This window comes from Nelusetta ayraudi, unplaced genomic scaffold (genome assembly GCF_046127955.1).
Source record: "Nelusetta ayraudi isolate G7.1 ecotype Tasmania unplaced genomic scaffold, CSIRO-AGI_Nayr_v1 ptg000200l, whole genome shotgun sequence".
NCBI classification, from domain to species: Eukaryota; Metazoa; Chordata; class Actinopteri; order Tetraodontiformes; family Monacanthidae; genus Nelusetta; species Nelusetta ayraudi.
The window spans coordinates 321,099-337,500 of NW_027466249.1; the positions used below are offsets into that span (position 1 = coordinate 321,099).

The 16,402-nt window shown below is 56.4% G+C and overlaps 3 protein-coding genes across 9 annotated transcripts in view; 1 reads left to right on the forward strand and 2 right to left on the reverse strand.

Moving 5' to 3' along the window:
* Positions 1–1,839, forward strand: part of ttn.2 (titin, tandem duplicate 2) — a 157,592-nt gene extending 155,753 nt beyond the window's left edge. For all 5 annotated transcript variants that reach the window (XM_076015835.1, XM_076015834.1, XM_076015836.1 and 2 more), the window contains 2 exons: positions 105–407; positions 513–1,839. In XM_076015835.1, coding sequence (XP_075871950.1) covers positions 105–407; positions 513–805 — 596 coding nt within the window. In that variant the 3' untranslated portion in view covers positions 806–1,839. The remainder of the gene's footprint in view (positions 1–104; positions 408–512) is intronic.
* LOC142881515 (thrombospondin-type laminin G domain and EAR repeat-containing protein-like) overlaps positions 1–16,402 on the reverse strand; it is a 132,945-nt gene that overhangs the window by 110,241 nt on the left and 6,302 nt on the right. The window contains exons 15-16 of one of the 3 annotated variants that reach the window (XR_012925593.1): positions 15,872–15,973; positions 15,526–15,756 (exon numbers count right to left, since the gene is read on the reverse strand). Coding sequence is in view for 2 of the 3 variants with exons in the window: in XM_076015839.1 (XP_075871954.1) it covers positions 15,603–15,756; positions 15,872–15,973 (256 nt within the window). In the remaining variant the exon portion in view is untranslated. Of the gene's footprint in view, positions 1–15,179; positions 15,807–15,871; positions 15,974–16,402 lie in introns of those variants that run through there. The other 2 variants (XM_076015839.1, XM_076015840.1) reach the window with 2 other exon arrangements.
* LOC142881517 (uncharacterized) lies at positions 2,217–14,937 on the reverse strand. The gene is made up of 27 exons (XM_076015843.1): positions 14,584–14,937; positions 13,623–13,833; positions 13,392–13,529; positions 13,140–13,217; positions 12,972–13,042; positions 12,691–12,856; positions 12,445–12,551; positions 11,826–12,365; positions 10,883–11,015; positions 10,656–10,790; positions 9,622–9,770; positions 9,362–9,511; positions 8,698–8,752; positions 8,530–8,607; positions 8,126–8,272; positions 7,940–8,049; positions 7,557–7,665; positions 7,302–7,462; positions 7,086–7,213; positions 4,835–6,957; positions 4,434–4,511; positions 3,958–4,362; positions 3,673–3,738; positions 2,919–3,068; positions 2,797–2,832; positions 2,632–2,709; positions 2,217–2,557 (listed from the first exon to the last, which is right to left on the reverse strand). The coding sequence occupies exons 2-27, from the start codon at positions 13,761–13,763 to the stop codon at positions 2,330–2,332; spliced, it is 5,760 nt and encodes a 1,919-aa protein (XP_075871958.1). The 5' UTR covers positions 13,764–13,833; positions 14,584–14,937; the 3' UTR covers positions 2,217–2,329.

The window sequence follows — 16,402 nt, forward strand, 5'->3', positions numbered from 1 at the left end:
TTCACACAGATGTCGTTGTTCCTGAATCAGTTCTTCCTTCCAGAATGATTGATCACAGTTATTATTCATTTGTTTTCCTTCCATCTCTCTCGTGTCACTGGCAGGATCGGCGATGATGACCCACAAGGAGTCGTCGTCCTCCTCCTCCACAAGTTCATCTATGATGATGAAGAAAGAAATGCACCAAGTGGAGGAGTCGTCGTCCTTCTCCTCCTCCTCCGCCCACCAGGCCATGATGTCGTCGATGATGGAGTCCAGTTCCTTCAGCAGCATGGCAGCAGAGATGAAGTTTGAGACTACGTCCATGTCCAGCATGTCCTCCGTGGCCTCTGAGACGTATGCCATGAGCTCGAGCAGTCTCACGGAGATGGCCTCCCGCCTGGAGGGGTCCTCGTTCAGGGCAATCGGTAAGTCCGAGTTGGTTCACGCTCGGGTTTCCTGTTTTCAGAACCTCGTTAATGTACTGTGAGCTGATCCTCGGTGACGCTGCGATCTAATCTGTGGCTCGCCAGGTTCTGCTCCCAGGATCGAGGCCTTGCCTGAAGACATCAGCGTCGAGCCAGGCAAAGTCCTGACGGTGGCCTGCGCCTTCTCCGGAGACGCCAAACACATTGAGTGGTCCCGCGGTGGCAAGACCGTCAAGGTGACCGCTGGCGGACGTTTCCACATCGAGACGACGGAGGACTTGACCACCCTCATAATCACCGGTGTGAAGGAAGAAGACGCTGGAACCTACACCCTGAAACTGTCCAACCAGCTCGGGTCCGACTCGGCGACGGTTCACATTAGCATTCGATCGGTGTAAGAAAAAAAAGAAAAGAAAAGAAAAGAAACTTCCATTTTTCCCCCTTTTCCCAACGTCCACACCTTTTTATTTATTAATCCAGCGAAATAATCTACTTGATAAAAAGATCTGCATCTCTGTTCTTGTAAATATGAACTATTTTTGTACCAATCTTGACATTAATATATGCCAAACTAGACTCCAGTCTAACCTTGTTATAAATTGTGCCATATTGGATAACGATGACTTAGGACTTTTGATCCAGTTTTCTGTGACATGTACATAATGTATATAGCCGCAACGGAACGGTTATGGGAAATGTATGCATTGTTATATATTTATGACAATATTATTACCTGAAACTATTGCAACTGAATTGTGGTTCGGCAGGAGAAAGTTCCGCTGCGAGGGACGAATACCCTGCCGACCCGGGAACTAAACCCTGTGCCTCAACGCTGCGTTGAAGTCTAAGATTGCCTCAACAGGTGGAGAGGCTCCCTGTTGACGTTGACCCACGGTTATCAGACGGAACCCTGAGAGCGCCGCCCTGTGGGGGGGCGCAGTGGCTCCGTGAGCTCCTGAGCGCTGCTTGCAGCTTTACCCTCCTGCACGCAGTGCGACTGGAGCTCGCGCCGCCGCCGCTTCAGTGTCATACCGGCGCACCTGCCATGACGAGCTCACAGTGCGAGCGGCCTGCACTCCCTGAGCGACACCTCGTTCTTTTTCTTTTCTCGGTGCTCCGCCTCTGGCCAGCGACCGCTGCGCCGGCCGTCCGGCCAATCGCGCCAAAGCGCGGGCTCTGCACTCGTTGGCAGAGGCGGAGCTTCTCTCGGAGGTCTGCAGCGTGCTTGCGTGTTGTTTTGGTGTTGTTTTTTTTCTCCTAGAAGTTCTCCGGTCAGACCGGCCCACTAGGTGGCGCTGTGCAGCCAGACACCATCGGCGGCTGCAGCCGGAACGGCCGGAGTCGTAGAGTTGTTAGGTTGACTTTTCTTTCGCAGCCTCCTTGAGTTTTTCTCCAGTGATTGAAGTAATAAAGCATGATGAGCAGCACTGCACTGCTGGGTGGTGGCTCTCCTTCCTTCACACTGCACACATCTGCACAACTAGACACATCTGCACACATCTGCAGCTCTAATGAGAAGAAGAAAAACTAACATATATAATAATATCACACTAAAAGTTATCATATTAAAAACCACAACAATAATAATAGATGATAAGAATTAAAGCTGCAAGCAGCGGTCAAGGACTGCTTGCTGAGTCCTTCACACTGGGTAGGACCCAGGGTCAGGGTCAGGGTCAGGTGAGGTCACCCAGGGTCAGGTGAGGTCACCCAGGTCATACATGCACCTCCACTTTAAAGTGAACAAAGACAAATAAGTTTTAAATGTATTATTATGTTGATGTATTTATTGTACATTTAACAATGAGGAGATTTTACCAGCTGCCATTCATCTCAATGGACACAATCTGCCTCCATTTACAAACATGAATCATTTTATTGGAGAATTGGAAACGTTTGAAGCTCCGCCCTGGTTTCCGTGGTCAGGATTGGCTGAGAGAAGTTCGGAGCTCCTCCTCCCTCAGGCTCCGGTCCAATCGCAGGGCCTCGGACTCCAGGACAGCCGCGCTGGGCCGCTGCGTCACAGCCTGCAGCGAATCAGTGAGCTGCTCCCTGAGCGAGAGCAGCCATTGGCCGTTCCTGGAGCACTGCTGGACGAAGGCGGCCCTGCGCCGCTGCTCCTCGGCCAATAGCAGCTCCAGCTGAGTCACCTGGGGAGGCGGCTACGTCGTGAGGGCGGGTCGAGCACACACGAGTGACCTTCAGTGACCTTCAGTGACCTCACCTGCTCCTCCAGGTGCTGCACTCTGCTGCGCTGCTGCTGCTGCTGCTGCTGCTGCTCCTCCAAGGAGTCGCCCGGTCCCTGATGGGCAGCAAAACCAGTTCATCACACACCCACACCACAGGAGTGTGTGTGTGTGTGTGTGTGAGTGTGTGTGTGTGTGTGTACCTGAGGCGTTCCTCTGTCCTTCAGCTGCTGCTCCATCTACAACACAACAGTGTTGCTTTCATCGCTGTGTGTGTGTGAGTGTGTGTGTGTGTGTGTGTGTGTGTGTGTGTGTGTGTGTGTACCTGTCGCACAGTGTGTCTCACTGACTTCCTGTCTTGCTTCAGTCTGTGGTTGCGGCGCTGCAGTCGTCTGTTCTGCTGCTCCAGTCGTTGCTGCTGCAGCTCCAGTGCTGCCATGGCAGAGTGCAGCAGGTGCAACCGCTGGAGCAGCACCTGCTGCACACACACACACACACACACACACACACACACACACACACACACACACACACACACACACACACACACACACACAGTGAGCTTTAGCGTAGCTGTTTCGATAACCTCTGTTAGCATGAAAGCTAACAGAAGCTAAGAGAAGGCGGAGTCTGTCTGCAGACCCTCTGACAGGAAGTGCATCCGTCTAGAACGACACACACATGGCTGCTGCTAACTAGCTAGCCACTAAGCTAACAGAGGGACATGAGGACGACGACAGCACCCGGCAAAATGTATTTACAGCAGCCGCCAGCAGAGGGCCAACAATCCTGGATGGAGGAGTGGAGGAGTGGAGGAGGAGGTATTGGGGGGCCCTCTGACCTCTGACCCCTGAACCTAGTTGTGTGAATGTGAGTGGAACTAGGAGCTTCCTCCCAGCGTGGTGATTCCCAGCTACAGGTCTGGCTGCAGGGGCCAAAGGTCAGGGGTCACAGGGGCCCTCTGACCCCTGCAGACCTAGCCGTGTGGGCGGAGCCACGTGGGCAGGTCCCATGGTGATTGGTTGAGCTCTTCTATGTGATAGTGGTGAGTGTGAATGAGCCAATCAGGATGCACTGACCTGGTGTGGCCCCGCCCCCTGTTGGGCGGCACTGATGAGGATCTCCTCTGGAAGGTCCGACTGCTCCTGCAGCAACAACAACAGTGATGTCACTTCTGCTCTCAGTGATGTCACAAAGGGAATGTTGGTCATCAGAGCTTCATCAAAGTGGAAGGAAGACCGAGGCTGCCATCACTCCTTAAAACTGCTCCTCCTCCTGCTCCTACTCCTGTTCCTCCTCCTCCTGATTTCCTACATTTCTTCTCTCACTTGATTGTCAGTGTTGTTAAAAAACCAACAACTCACCTCCTCCTGCTCCTCCTCCTGGAAACTCTTGCTCCTCCCTCGTTGCTGCACCTCCTCCTCACCTCCCACTACCTCAGCAGCCACTGAGGAGGCACCAAGTGGCATCTTGACTCCTGCCGCTCTCTGGACAGTAAAGAAGGAGCTGACAGAGGAGAATCCACTCTGCTGCTCCTCCTCCTGCTCCTGCTCCTCCATTCTGGTCCTCCACCCCGACTCCTCCGCCTTGTTGCTCTCCTCCTGCGCATCCTCCTTGGCGCACCAAGCCTCCTGCAGCTCCTCCTGCAGCTCCCTCCTCCTCTCCTCCAGGGCCTTACTCCTGGCTCGGAGCTCCTCCAACTCCTCCAGGAGTCGCTGCTCCTCCTGCTCCTTCTCTCTCCTCAGCTGCTCCGCCTCCGCACGGCTCTCCTGTCAACAGCCGCTTCATTAGCTTAGCTGAGCACTCCAGACTAGTGCTACGACAGCAGGGGGCGTTGTACCTGCAGGAGGTGCTGAAGCTTCCTCAGCTCCTTCTTCACCTCCAGCTGCTCCTCCTGCTGTTCCTTCAGCTCACACACCTGCAGCACAGAGCGTTAGCACTCTAGTTAGCACGCTGTCATCAGAGGAGAATCTGAAGCTCAGCGCTAGTCTGCTAGTGGCCTGTGTCCTGAAACACTAGCTTAGCAGTAGGCTAGTAGCGGTAGGTTAGCAGCAGTTAGCAGCAGTTTAGCAGCAGGTTAGCAGCAGTTAGCAGCAGTTAGCAGCAGGTTAGCAGCAGTTAGCAGCAGGGTAGCAGCAATTAGCAGCAGTTAGCAGCAGTTAGCAGCAGGGTAGCAGCAGGGTAGCAGCAGTTAGCAGCAGGGCAGTTCAGGCTGTTTGTGTGTTGCTGTGTTGTCGGCACCTCCTGCTGCAGGGAGCTCAGCTGCTCCTCCAGCACCTCCTTTCTCTGCTGCGCTCCTCTCAACTCCTCCTGGCTCCTCCTCTTCTTCTCTCGCTCCTCCTGCAGCACTTCCTCCAATTTCAGCAGCTCCTGCTTCTCCTCTCTGACCTCTGTCTCACTCTGCTCCTCCTCCTGGGACTCCTTCCACCTCCTGCGCTCCTCTAGGGACTCCTCCTGGGACTCCCCCCACCTACTGCGCTCCTCCTGTATTTGCTTGAGGAGCGCTGTCACTTCATCCTGTCTCTTCAGTAGCTCCTCTTGCAACTCCTTTTGCTCCTGCTGCACCTCCTCCTTCAAAACCGTCACTTTCATCTTGGTCACGCTCAAGTCCCTCTGCGCCTCCTCCCACCTCCTCTGCTCCTGCACCCTAAGAGCCCTTAACTCCTCTGTCATTTTCATCACCTCCTGCTGCGCCTCCTTCTTCTCCCTTTTCACCTCCTCTGTGAGATCTGTCAACCGCTCGGCTCGCAGTTGCTCCTGCAGCTCCTCGTTCTCCCTGCGCGCCCCCTGCAGCTCCTCTCTCAGCGCCAGCACCTCCTCCTGCACCTGTTTCCTCTCTGTCTGCGCCTCCTCGAATAGGAGCCGCTGCTGCTCCTCCTTCACCTCCTGAATCTGGAGCTCCGCTTTAATCGTGTCCTCCTCTTTGCTCCGCACCTCCTCCTGCAGCCTCCTCCTATCCTCCTCCAACTCCCTCAGTCTCTCCTCTAGCCTCCTCTTCTCCTCCTCCGTCCTCAGAAGCTCCTTTTCCATCTCCTCCTGTCTACTTTGCCACCTCCTGCTCTCCTCCTCGAGGGCCTCCCTCTCCTGCTGCACCTCCCTCACCTCCTCCTCCACCCTCTGCCTCCTTCTCACCTCCGTCTCCCACAGCACCTCCCTCTCTGCGGCCTCCTCCTCCCTGTGACCCAGAGCAGCTCTCAGGCGCTGCACCTCCTCCTCTTGTTTCTTTACCAGGAGGTGAAGCTTGGCCACCTCCCTACGGCTCCTCTCCTCCTCCTCCCTGCGCTGCTGCACCTCCTGCTGCAGCGCCTCCTCCGTCCCTCTGGCTTCTCGGCACTCAGCCTGCACCTCCTGCAGCTCCCTGGTCTGGGAGGAGAACCTGTCCTCCGCTCCTTCTCTCTCCTTCACCTCCTTGTCCAGGAGGAGTCGGCTTTCCCTCAGCTGCGCCTCCTGCTGCTGGATCTTCTGCTCCTTCTGTTGCAGCGTCTCACTGACCTCCTGCTTCTGCTCCTCCATCAGCCTCAGTCGCTCCTTCACCTCCTGCAGCGCCTCCTCCCCATCCTTCACGGCGCTTCGCTGCTCCTCCAGGCTGCACTCCCGTCGCTCCAGCACCTCCTTCAGACCTCCTGACTCCTCCGTGGCAACGTCCAGCCGCACCCGGAGCAGCTCCGCCTCCCGCTGCTGCTCCTCCAGCCTCCTCCTTGCCTCCTCCTCTGCCTCCCTGAGTCGCTGCACCTCCTCCTCACACCTCCTCCTGATCACCGCCTGACTCCTCTGCTCCTCCTTGAGGGAGGAGCTTTCTTGTGTCAACCTGCTCACCTCCTCCTCCACCTCCTTCACCTTCAGCCTCCACCTCCTCTCCTCTGTCTCGGCTTGGCACCTCCTCTGCTCCTCCTCCTCTCTCTCCAGTCTGTCCCTCTGATGGAGGAGGGCCTTCGCCTCCTCCTGCCTCCTCGCCTCCTCCTCTTGCTCGCAGCTTTTCATCGTCTTCACCTCCTTCTCCAGTTTCTCTTTGGCTCCCTGGGCCTCCTTCACCTCCTCCAGCAGGGTGCCTATCTGCGCCTCCTTCTGGGCCACCTCCTCCCTCAGCCGCGTCACCTCCTCCTGCTCCAGCCTGGAACCCTCTGTCAGCCCCTGGATGCGCCTCCTCAGAGCCTCCACCTCCCCGTCCCTGGTGCCCAGCTCCTCATTCAGGGCCTGCGCCTCCTTCAGCCAGGCCTCCTTCTCTTCCTGACTCTCCTCCTCCTTTCTCCTCAGCTGCTCTATCTGCTCCTTCGCTTTCTCTTTCTGCTCCCTCAGCTCCTCCACAGTGCTGCGCCTCCTCTCCTGCTCCTCCTGCAGCTCCTTCCTCAGACACTGCAGCTCTCCTGCAGACACAAACACACAGTTCAGCTCCACTTCCTGTGTGGAGCTGCAGTTCCCCTCCAGGCCAGCGGGGGTGCTGCAGTTCCCCTCCAGGCCAGCGGGGGGCCCTGCAGTGCAGCTCCACACTCACCCAGCAGGGCGTCCTTGCTCTGCTGCAGGGCGTCCAGGTGCGCCTGCAGGTGACTTTGCTCCAGGTGCGAGTGCGACAGCTGCTGCTGCTGCTGCTGCTGCTTCTGGTGGAGAGACACCAACCCTGACCTGCAGACACACAGAGAGAGAGAGAGAGAGAGAGAGAGAGAGAGGAGGTGGCAGGAGGTGGCAGGAGGCCTCCAGGTGTGTTTTGTACCTGAGCTCCTTCAGCTCCTCCTCCTGCTGCATCCTGATCTTCTGCTGCTCCTCCTGCTCCTCCTGCTGCCTGTCGCTCCTCCTGCTCTGCTCCCTCATCTCCTGCAGCTCCTCCTGCACCTCCTTCAGCTCCCCGCTGACCACAGCATGCTGGGAGATGAGCTGCGGAGCAGCAGCAGACAGCAGGATGATGATGCAGCAGCAGGAAGTGACCTCACCTCCTCCTCCTCCTCCTCCTCCTCCTCCTCCTCCTCACCTCCTGCTGCTCCTCCACAGCCTTGTCTTTCTCCTCCTGGAGTTGCTCCTTCTCCGTCACCGCTGCTCTCAGCTCCTGCACGGTGTGCACCTCCTCCTCCTGCTGTGCTCTGAAGAGTGAGACCCCAGTGGTCACTGAAGGTACTGCAGCCATCATCAATAACACGAAGCAGCATGTGACAGGTAAACAGCCAATCACAATCAAGGAGGCCTGTTGACCCCTGCTGACCCCTGCAGCTGCATTTACAGTCAAACCTCATTCAAACAAGACTGCTGGGTTCAGGTCTGGTTCCCTATAGGGAGGAACCAGAAACCAGAACCAGGACCAGGAACCAGGAACCAGGAACCAGTCTCCTCTGATGGTCTAGGGCTGGTGCTGCTCACCTGAGTCGGCTGCAGGTCTCGCTGAGGGTTTTCAGCTCCTGTTGCAGGGAGTTGACCTCTGACCTCAGGGTCCACTGCTCTGATTGGCTGTCTGACAGCTCACGTTCAATCTGTCAACACACACACACACACAGCCAATGTCAGTGAGTGTGGCTGAGGGTTGACCTTTGACCCTGGCAGCCTCACCTCCTGCAGCTGTTGGCTGAGGTGTGTCTTGTCGGCCACCAGGGCGGCGCTCAGGGCCGCCGTCTGCTGGCCAGCGTGTCGAGCGTCGTGCAGCTCCCTCTTCAGCGCACACTCAGAGGAGGAGAGGCGCAGTGCCTCCTGTCTGGCCTGCAGGGGGAGACACACAGCAACACTGCAGGTCACGCAGGCAGCGACCGGGGTCACTGAAGTCAGTGCGTCTCCTCCGTCCATGGGAGCAGGGGTCGCGACCTTCACTGTCACACAGAGCAGCAGCCAGGGGGCGTTAGTGCCTCTTCAGGAGGGACGGAGACCCTGAATGCTACCATGTGTTGCTAAAGGGAGCCACAGGTCTCCCACCCCTGGACCAGGACCTGTCTACTGGTGCAGCGTGTGGAGAACAGCACCTCCTGCAGGGCCTCTCTGGCATCCGCAGCCTCCTCCTCAGACCGCTGCCTGTCCAGCTGCAGCCTCTCCAGCGCCCCCTGGAGGCAGAGAGGACACGACTACTGTAGGGCTGCCACCTGGTGGCCAGCTGCAGCAGTGCAGCAGTGGCGAGGAGGTCGGCTCGGTACCTTCAGTTCCTGGACCTCCAGCAGAGCTCCTCCCTCCATCTGCTCAGCTTCACCTCTGGAACACAGAGAAGAAGAAGTGAAGTTGCTCCTGATTGGACGACCACCTCCTCCACTGCCAAACCCACACAGGTTGGAGAGAGGGAGAACTTTATTGACTATCTGAAGGCTCTCAGTGGTCCAGGTCCTGCACGTTCTGGTCCGGGACACCAGTCCAGCTGGCGGTCATCAAACAACGACTCTGCTTTGGAAAGAAACCAGAAGCAAGAAGCTGAGACCAGCAGGACCAGTGGGACCAGTGGGACCAGAGGGACCAGCGGGACCAGTGAGACCAGCAGGACCAGTGGGACCAGTGAGACCAGTGAGACGAGCAGGACCAGCGGGACCAGCGGGACCAGTGGGACCAGCGGGACCAGCGGAACCAGTGGGACCAGTGGGACCAGCGGGACCAGCAGGACCAGCGGGACCAGTGGGACCAGTGAGACCAGCAGGACCAGCGGAACCAGTGGAACCAGTGGGACCAGTGGGACCAGCGGGACCAGTGAGACCAGCAGGACCAGTGGTACCAGTGGGACCAGTGGGACCAGTGGGACCTCCAGGTCTTCACCCTCCAACAGAGAGCAGAACCAGAAGAAGTGAAACCTGGTCAATGTTTAACAAGACAAACCGTTGGAGCTCCTCCTGCTGGCCGTCTCTCTCCGTGCGCAGTCTGCTGGTCTCCCTCTGCACCTCCTCCTCCCTCCTCTGCACCTCCTCCTCCCTCCTCTGCACCTCCTCCTCCCTCCTCTGCCGCAGCAACGCCAGCGTCTCTCGCTCCCTGAACACACACACACACACACACACACACACACGAAGAGTGAGGCTGAGTGAGTGCTGAATGTGTGTGTGTGTGTGTGTGTGTGTGTGTGTGTGTGTGTGTGTGTGCACCTGTGCAGCAGCTCCACACTCAGTGTGTGCTCCAGCTCCGAGTGTTGTGTCTGCGTCAGCAGCTGCTGCTTGTCGCCCTCCAGCTGCTTCAGTCGGAACTGCAGGGATGATTTGTCCTCAGCCAGCTGCCGTAGGGAAAGCTCCGCCCCCTGACACACACACACACACACACACACACACACACACACACACACACACACACACACACACACACACACACACACACACACACACACACAGCTGCTTCCATGAGGTGCATTACAGCTAACAGAAGGTGGAGTCACCTGCCTGACCCAGGAGTGGGCAAACTATGGCCTGGGGGCCCATATGCAGCCCGTTAAGGATTTTAATCTGGCCCACTGATCCTTGAAGCAATGATATTAACAGTCAGTCAGTGAGTCAGTGAGTCAGTGAGTCAGCCAGTCAGTGAGTCAGTGAGTGAGTCAGTCAGTGAGTCAGTCAGTCAGTCAGTCAGTCAGTGAGTCAGTCAGTCAGTGAGTCAGTGAGTGAGTCAGTCAGTGAGTCAGTCAGTCAGTCAGTCAGTCAGTCAGTCAGTCAGTCAGTCAGTGAGTGAGTCAGTCAGTGAGTCAGTCAGTCAGTCAGTCAGTCAGTGAGTCAGTCAGTCAGTCAGTCAGTCAGTCAGTCAGTCATCACACAGCTGCATTTCCTCCATGTTTTCAGTGTTCAACACCCTGGTGGTTCTGGATGGTTCTGCGTGGTTCTGGGTGGTTCTAGGTGGTTCTGGGTGTTCTGGGTGTTCTGGGTAGTTCTAAGAGCTCAACACCGTGGTGGTTCTGGGTGGTTCTGTACTTGGTTGCAACTTTGCTTCATTTTCCAGTGACAATACAGCAAGACGTTTCCTCAAGGTCAGATTGTTTGATTGGTTCTGGTGGCTCACCAGAACCCTGCATCCATCTGCTGCTGCTCCGCTACCCCCCTCTGGCTCACTGTAGAACCCAGTGTGGCCCAGCAGTCCACAGTTTGCCCACTACCTGGTCTGACCTGTGAGTGGCTACCTAGCCGTGCGGGCTGACCTGCAGTTCCTTCTGCTGCCACTGGAGGGCACTCTCAGCATGGGAGAGCACAGACAGCAGGGAGGCGGAGTCCTGGAGGTCTGCTGGAGAGCCCGGCAGCCTGTCTGTCTCTCTGCTGCTGGCCAGGACTCTGGACTGGAGACACACACACACTGCAGAGCCATGCCCACCTCCAGTAGCCACGCCCCCTTTCTCCTGCGCAGCAGCAGCGTGTGTCTCACACTCACCAGTCTCACCACCGCCTGACTGACAGCCTGGAGGCGAAACTCAGCATCAGTCTGTCTGTCTGTCTGTCCCACTGTCTGTCTGTCCTGCAGCCGCTGGAGCTCCGCCTGGTGGCAGAGGGACGCCACTGCCAGCCTGACACACACACACACACACACACACACACACACACACACACAGACAGACAGCCAGACAGTGGGACAGACAGACAGACAGTGGGACAGACAGAGTGACAGACAGACAGACAGACAGACAGACAGACGGACAGTGGGACAGACAGACAGACAGACAGACGGACAGACGGACAGACAGACAGACGGACAGTGGGACAGACAGACAGACAGACAGACAGACAGACAGACGGACAGTGGGACAGACAGACAGACAGACAAGACAGTGTGACAGACAGACAGACAGACGGACAGACAGACGGACAGACGGACAGTGGGACAGACAGACAGACAGTGTGACAGACAGACAGACAGTGGGACAGCCAGACAGACGGACAGACGGACAGTGGGACAGACAGACAGACAGCCAGACAGACAGACAGTGGGACAGACAGACAGACGGACAGACGGACAGTGGGACAGACAGACAGACAGACAGACAGACAGTGGGACAGACAGAGTGACAGACAGACAGTGTGACAGACAGACAGACAGACAGACAGACAGTGGGACAGACAGACAGCCAGACAGCCAGACAGACGGACAGTGGGACAGACAGACAGACAGACAGACAGACAGTGGGACAGACAGACAGACGGACGGACAGTGGGACAGACAGACAGACAGACAGACAGACAGTGGGACAGACAGACAGACGGACGGACAGTGGGACAGACGGACAGACAGACAGACAGACAGACAGGTGAGTTTGCTATAATTCTCTTGGAGGCTGTCATCTACCAGATGGCCACTAGGTGGCCGCAGCTGCTCTCACCTCTGGTTGAGTCGTGAAACTGTGCTGTGGTGACGACTCTGCACCTCCCACTTCTCCTGCTCCTTCTCACTGCACCTCCCCTGCTCCTCCTGCTGGTGGCGCTCCGCCTCCTCACCCACCAGGACTCCCAGAGTGGACGAGGAGAAGTAGGAGGAGCCAAGAGGAGGAGCCAGAGGGAGAACGGTGGTGGAGGACAGAGGGGAGGAGTAGGAGTAGGAGGAGCCAAGAGGAGGAGCCAGAGGGAGAACAGTGGTGGAGGACAGAGGGGAGGAGGACGAGGAGGAGAAGGAGGTCACAAGGTCAGCTGTATGAAGAGGAGGTGCTTCACAGGAGGAGGAGGAGGAGGAGGAGGAAGTACTGAGAGCAGCACTGAGAGGAGGAGCAGTGAGAGGAGGAGCAGCACTGAGAGGAGGAGCAGTGAGAGGAGGAGCAGCACTGAGAGGAGGAGCATGCAGCCTCAGTGAGGAGGAGACGGAGTGGCAGCTGGAGAGGAGGGAGGAGGAGACGCGAGAAAACTCCACCCTCCACTCCCACAGGTCCCTGCAGAGAGAGAAAGAGGGGGGGGGGGGGGGTCAGTAGCAGAGCGCTGCCCCCTGCTGGTCAGGAGGGCGACACTCACCTGTCCACCACAGTCTTCACACTGTCACACTGCTGCTTCAGACACACCACCGTCCTCCACAGCGACAGCAAGGCAACCTGCTGCTGGTCCATCTGGCTGGACCAGCACTGCACACACACACACACACACACACACACACACACACACACACACACACACACACACACACACACACACACACACACACACACCATGAGTCCAGTGAGTGAGTGAGAAGGTGAACTAAGAGAGCAGTGACCTGCTGACCTCCTTCTGCCCTTGATGGTCCGCCTCCTTCTGCCCCGCCTCCTCCACAGCTCTTGACCAATCAGATGAGAGCTTTTGGAGGTCCTCCCGCAGGCACTGGTTGCACTGCTCTGATTGGCTGAGCTGCTGCTTCAGGAGTGAATTTGTGTCGGTGAGAGTGCTGGACCTGAGGACACACACACACACACACACACACACACACACACACACATACGCGCACGCGCGGTAAGACTGCTACAGTATGACAGGAATCTCACACACACACACGTGTTGTCACACACCTGTGTTCTTCCTCCTCCAGCCTGATGAGGGCGCTCTCCAGAGAGTCACTGTGCTCATCCCTCATCCTCCGCTACACACACACACACACACACACACACACACTGATGACACACAGATGTTGCATGCTTGCACTGTGTGCAGTGTTGTGTAGTTGTGTAGTTGTGCACCTTGGTGTGAAGCAGCTGTGTGTGATCAGTCTGCAGCTGCAGCTCCAGGCGTTGACACCGCTGCCTGTAGTCCCACACCTGCACAAACAGTGGACACCACAGCATCAGCGGGGGACACAAGGGGACCAGTCTGGACCAGTCTGGACCAGTCTGGACCAGTTGGGACCAGTCTGGACCAGTCTGGACCAGTCTGGACCAGTTGGGACCAGTCTGGACCAGTTGGGACGGCTCCCCCTGCTGGATGCTGCTCACCTTGTTGTGCAGGCGGTGCAGCAGCAGCGCCTGTCGCGCCTCCCTCTCCCTGGCCTCCCTCAGCCTCCTCCTCCACTGGTGCTGCTCCGCCTCCTGCTGCACAGAGAGGGCGAGCGGGGCCGAGATTGACTGGAAGAGCTGGAAGAGAGAGAGAGAGAGTGGGGGGGCAGTTGAAATGACAAATGCAGAATGTTGTGTGACGATCATGTGACCTTTGACCCCCAGCCTCACCCGCTCCTGCAGGGCTCTGCTCCTGGACTGCAGCTCCTCCTTCTCAGCCCGAGTCTCCACCAGCTCCTCCTGCAGGCCGCTCACTTCCTGCTGAAGCTCCGCCTTCTCCTGCTGCCAGCCAATCAGCAGCGGCAAGTCCATACTGACCAGTCGGCTTCGGGGACTCTGGAAGAAGCGACAGAAAGGATGCTGCAGTTCTGCCATCGGACCACTGGGGGCACAGACTCAGTGTTCAGCGCTGAGCTCGATCCTGCCCCCTGGTGGAGCCTGCCTGCGCTACACTGACGGGCTGTAGGAGGGTCACCCGACTGGGTCACCTGACCAATAGCTGAGTTCACCTCCTGTCTCAATGGCCACCATCCCGAATGTCAACTGATCCTGGAAGACCTTGACCCAGACACTCACACTGACCCTGTGAGCCTACAGCCTGACCCGGTCCAGCAGTCAGAACATCGCAACTGACGAACAGCGGTGGTTCAGATGGATCTGACGGATCAGGAGTGGCCCAACCAGTGGATCACGGCCTACCAGTGGACCGCAGACTGATCCCAAGTGGACCACGAGAGCTGTAGGAAGGAATCTAACAGAAAGGAGGAGTGTGGAGTCGTCCTTGGCTTTAAAGCACCAAATGGAAGCAGCTAGCAGTGATGCTACAACTCACTGTGTGTGTGTGTGTGTGTGTGTGTGTGTGTGTGTGTGTGTGTGTGTGTGTGTGTTTTAGAGACGGATCAGAAGATCAGAGGAGAGCCTGGACGACCAAACACACACCCCTGTCCTCCGTGTCTCCTCCCGTGCACAACGTCATTTCCTCTTGTTCACTGAGACCGACAGCAGCAGCGGCAGCAGCAGCAGCAGCAGCAGCTCAGTGACAGTAGCCAATCAGAGCAGCAGGCGCTGATTGGCTACTGTCACTGAGATCCACGCACGATCACTCCGCGAGACTCAAAAGCGCATGACGTACCTGCGCTCCGCCCACTTCCAGGTGACCTCCTCAAGGTGTTTGCTGATTGGTTCTCTGGCTCAGCGCGCTAGCCGGTTAGCAGCCCAGGCTAGCACCCTGCGCGGCTCCGCTGCGTCTCAAGGCAAAACCCGGAGGCGTGCCACGGGCTCAAGATGCTCGCGGGCTACTAAGTTATCTACGTTCAGGCTCGTCACGCGACCGGACGAAGGTCGTCGTTGTTGTTGTTGTTGTTGTTGTTGTTGTTGTTGTTGTTGCTCCTGCGGCTGCTGCTCCACGAGCCGCGGTGACTGGGCTTTGTTTTTAGCCTGTTAGCAAACACATTCAAACTGGCAAAGTTTGGCCGGAAGTCAGTCAGACCGGAAACACGACCCACGTGACCAGAAAATACGCTCCCTAATTCAATAGCGACACCCAGCGGCGGGTTTGTGTGACTAACTGAGACTTAATTTGGGTTCAGGTCGAAGTGACGGCGCGAGAGGGCGCAGAAGCACTGCAGAGAGGAGGAAAACATCCCATAATTTCAGGGGGGGGGGAGGTTCCACTGGTCCGCTTGATGTCGTGCTGTTGTGTGATGTCGTAGTCAGGAACCTTTGACATTTTGATTCTTAGTGAAAGTTTATGAATGAAATAAAGATGAAAAATCTCCTTTTGACTCAGTCACCAGCAGGCGAGCGGAGAGGAAAGAGCAGAATCACTGCATCGCTGTCAAAATAAAAGACTTGCTGTGGTTTGACATTGAAAAGCAGACACTTTATAGTATACAATGTTGAAAGAGTTGTTGCTCCGTTGTTGTTGTGCGATTGTTCAGATTCAGTGTGTATGATTTTCTGATCTGAGTCAGTCTGAGAAAACCCCCGGCTAATGTGTGTGACCGCTGACCCCTGGTGACCTCTGACCCCTGGTGCTACAGAGAGCAATGGGGAAGCTGGCTGATCTTCTGACTCATTAGCTTCTTCTGCCACCACAAAGCTTCCAATGTCTGCTCTGAAAGTCTTGGAGGAGGTCGGGGCGGAGCTGTGTCAGTAGGTCCTGAGTCTGAAGACCTTGCTGAGCCTGGAGGTGGCGCTGGAGTACACCAGGAAGGAGCCTTGCTCGGTCCGGAAGTGCTCCCAGTCTCTGCAGCCGAAGGTGGTCAGACTGTGGACCGGAACGAAGCCCTGGTGGCCCTGCCACCTGGAAGTCACACAGACACAGGGCTTCAGTGAGTGACAGGAAGTAGGAGCCTGTAGACAGGAAGTAGGAACCCGTAGACACAGGAAGTAGGAGTCTGGGGACAGGCAGTAGGCACCTGTAGACGACGCTGTTGAGCGAGTACGATGTTCCATCATGAGAGTTGGCCACCACCAGGAAGTTCCCCTCACCGACCGTGAAGAACTCCCAGTCCACAGCGCTGGACACAAGAGGAACATCTCAGACCACCTGGTTCATCATCACCATCATCATCATCATCATCATCATCATCATCATCATCATCATCATCATCACCACCACCATCTTCATCTTCATCATCATCATCATCATCATCATCATCTTCATAACCACCATCATCATCATCACCAGCTTCATCATCATCATCATCATCATCATCATCATCATCATCATCTTCATAACCACCATCATCATCATCATCATCATCATCATCATCTTCATAACCACCATCATCATCATCATCACCAGCTTCATCATCATCATCATCATCATCATCATAACCACCATCATCATCATCATCATCATCATCATCACCACCACCATCTTCATCATCATCATCATCATCACCACCATCATCTTCATCATCATCATCTTCATAACCATCATCATC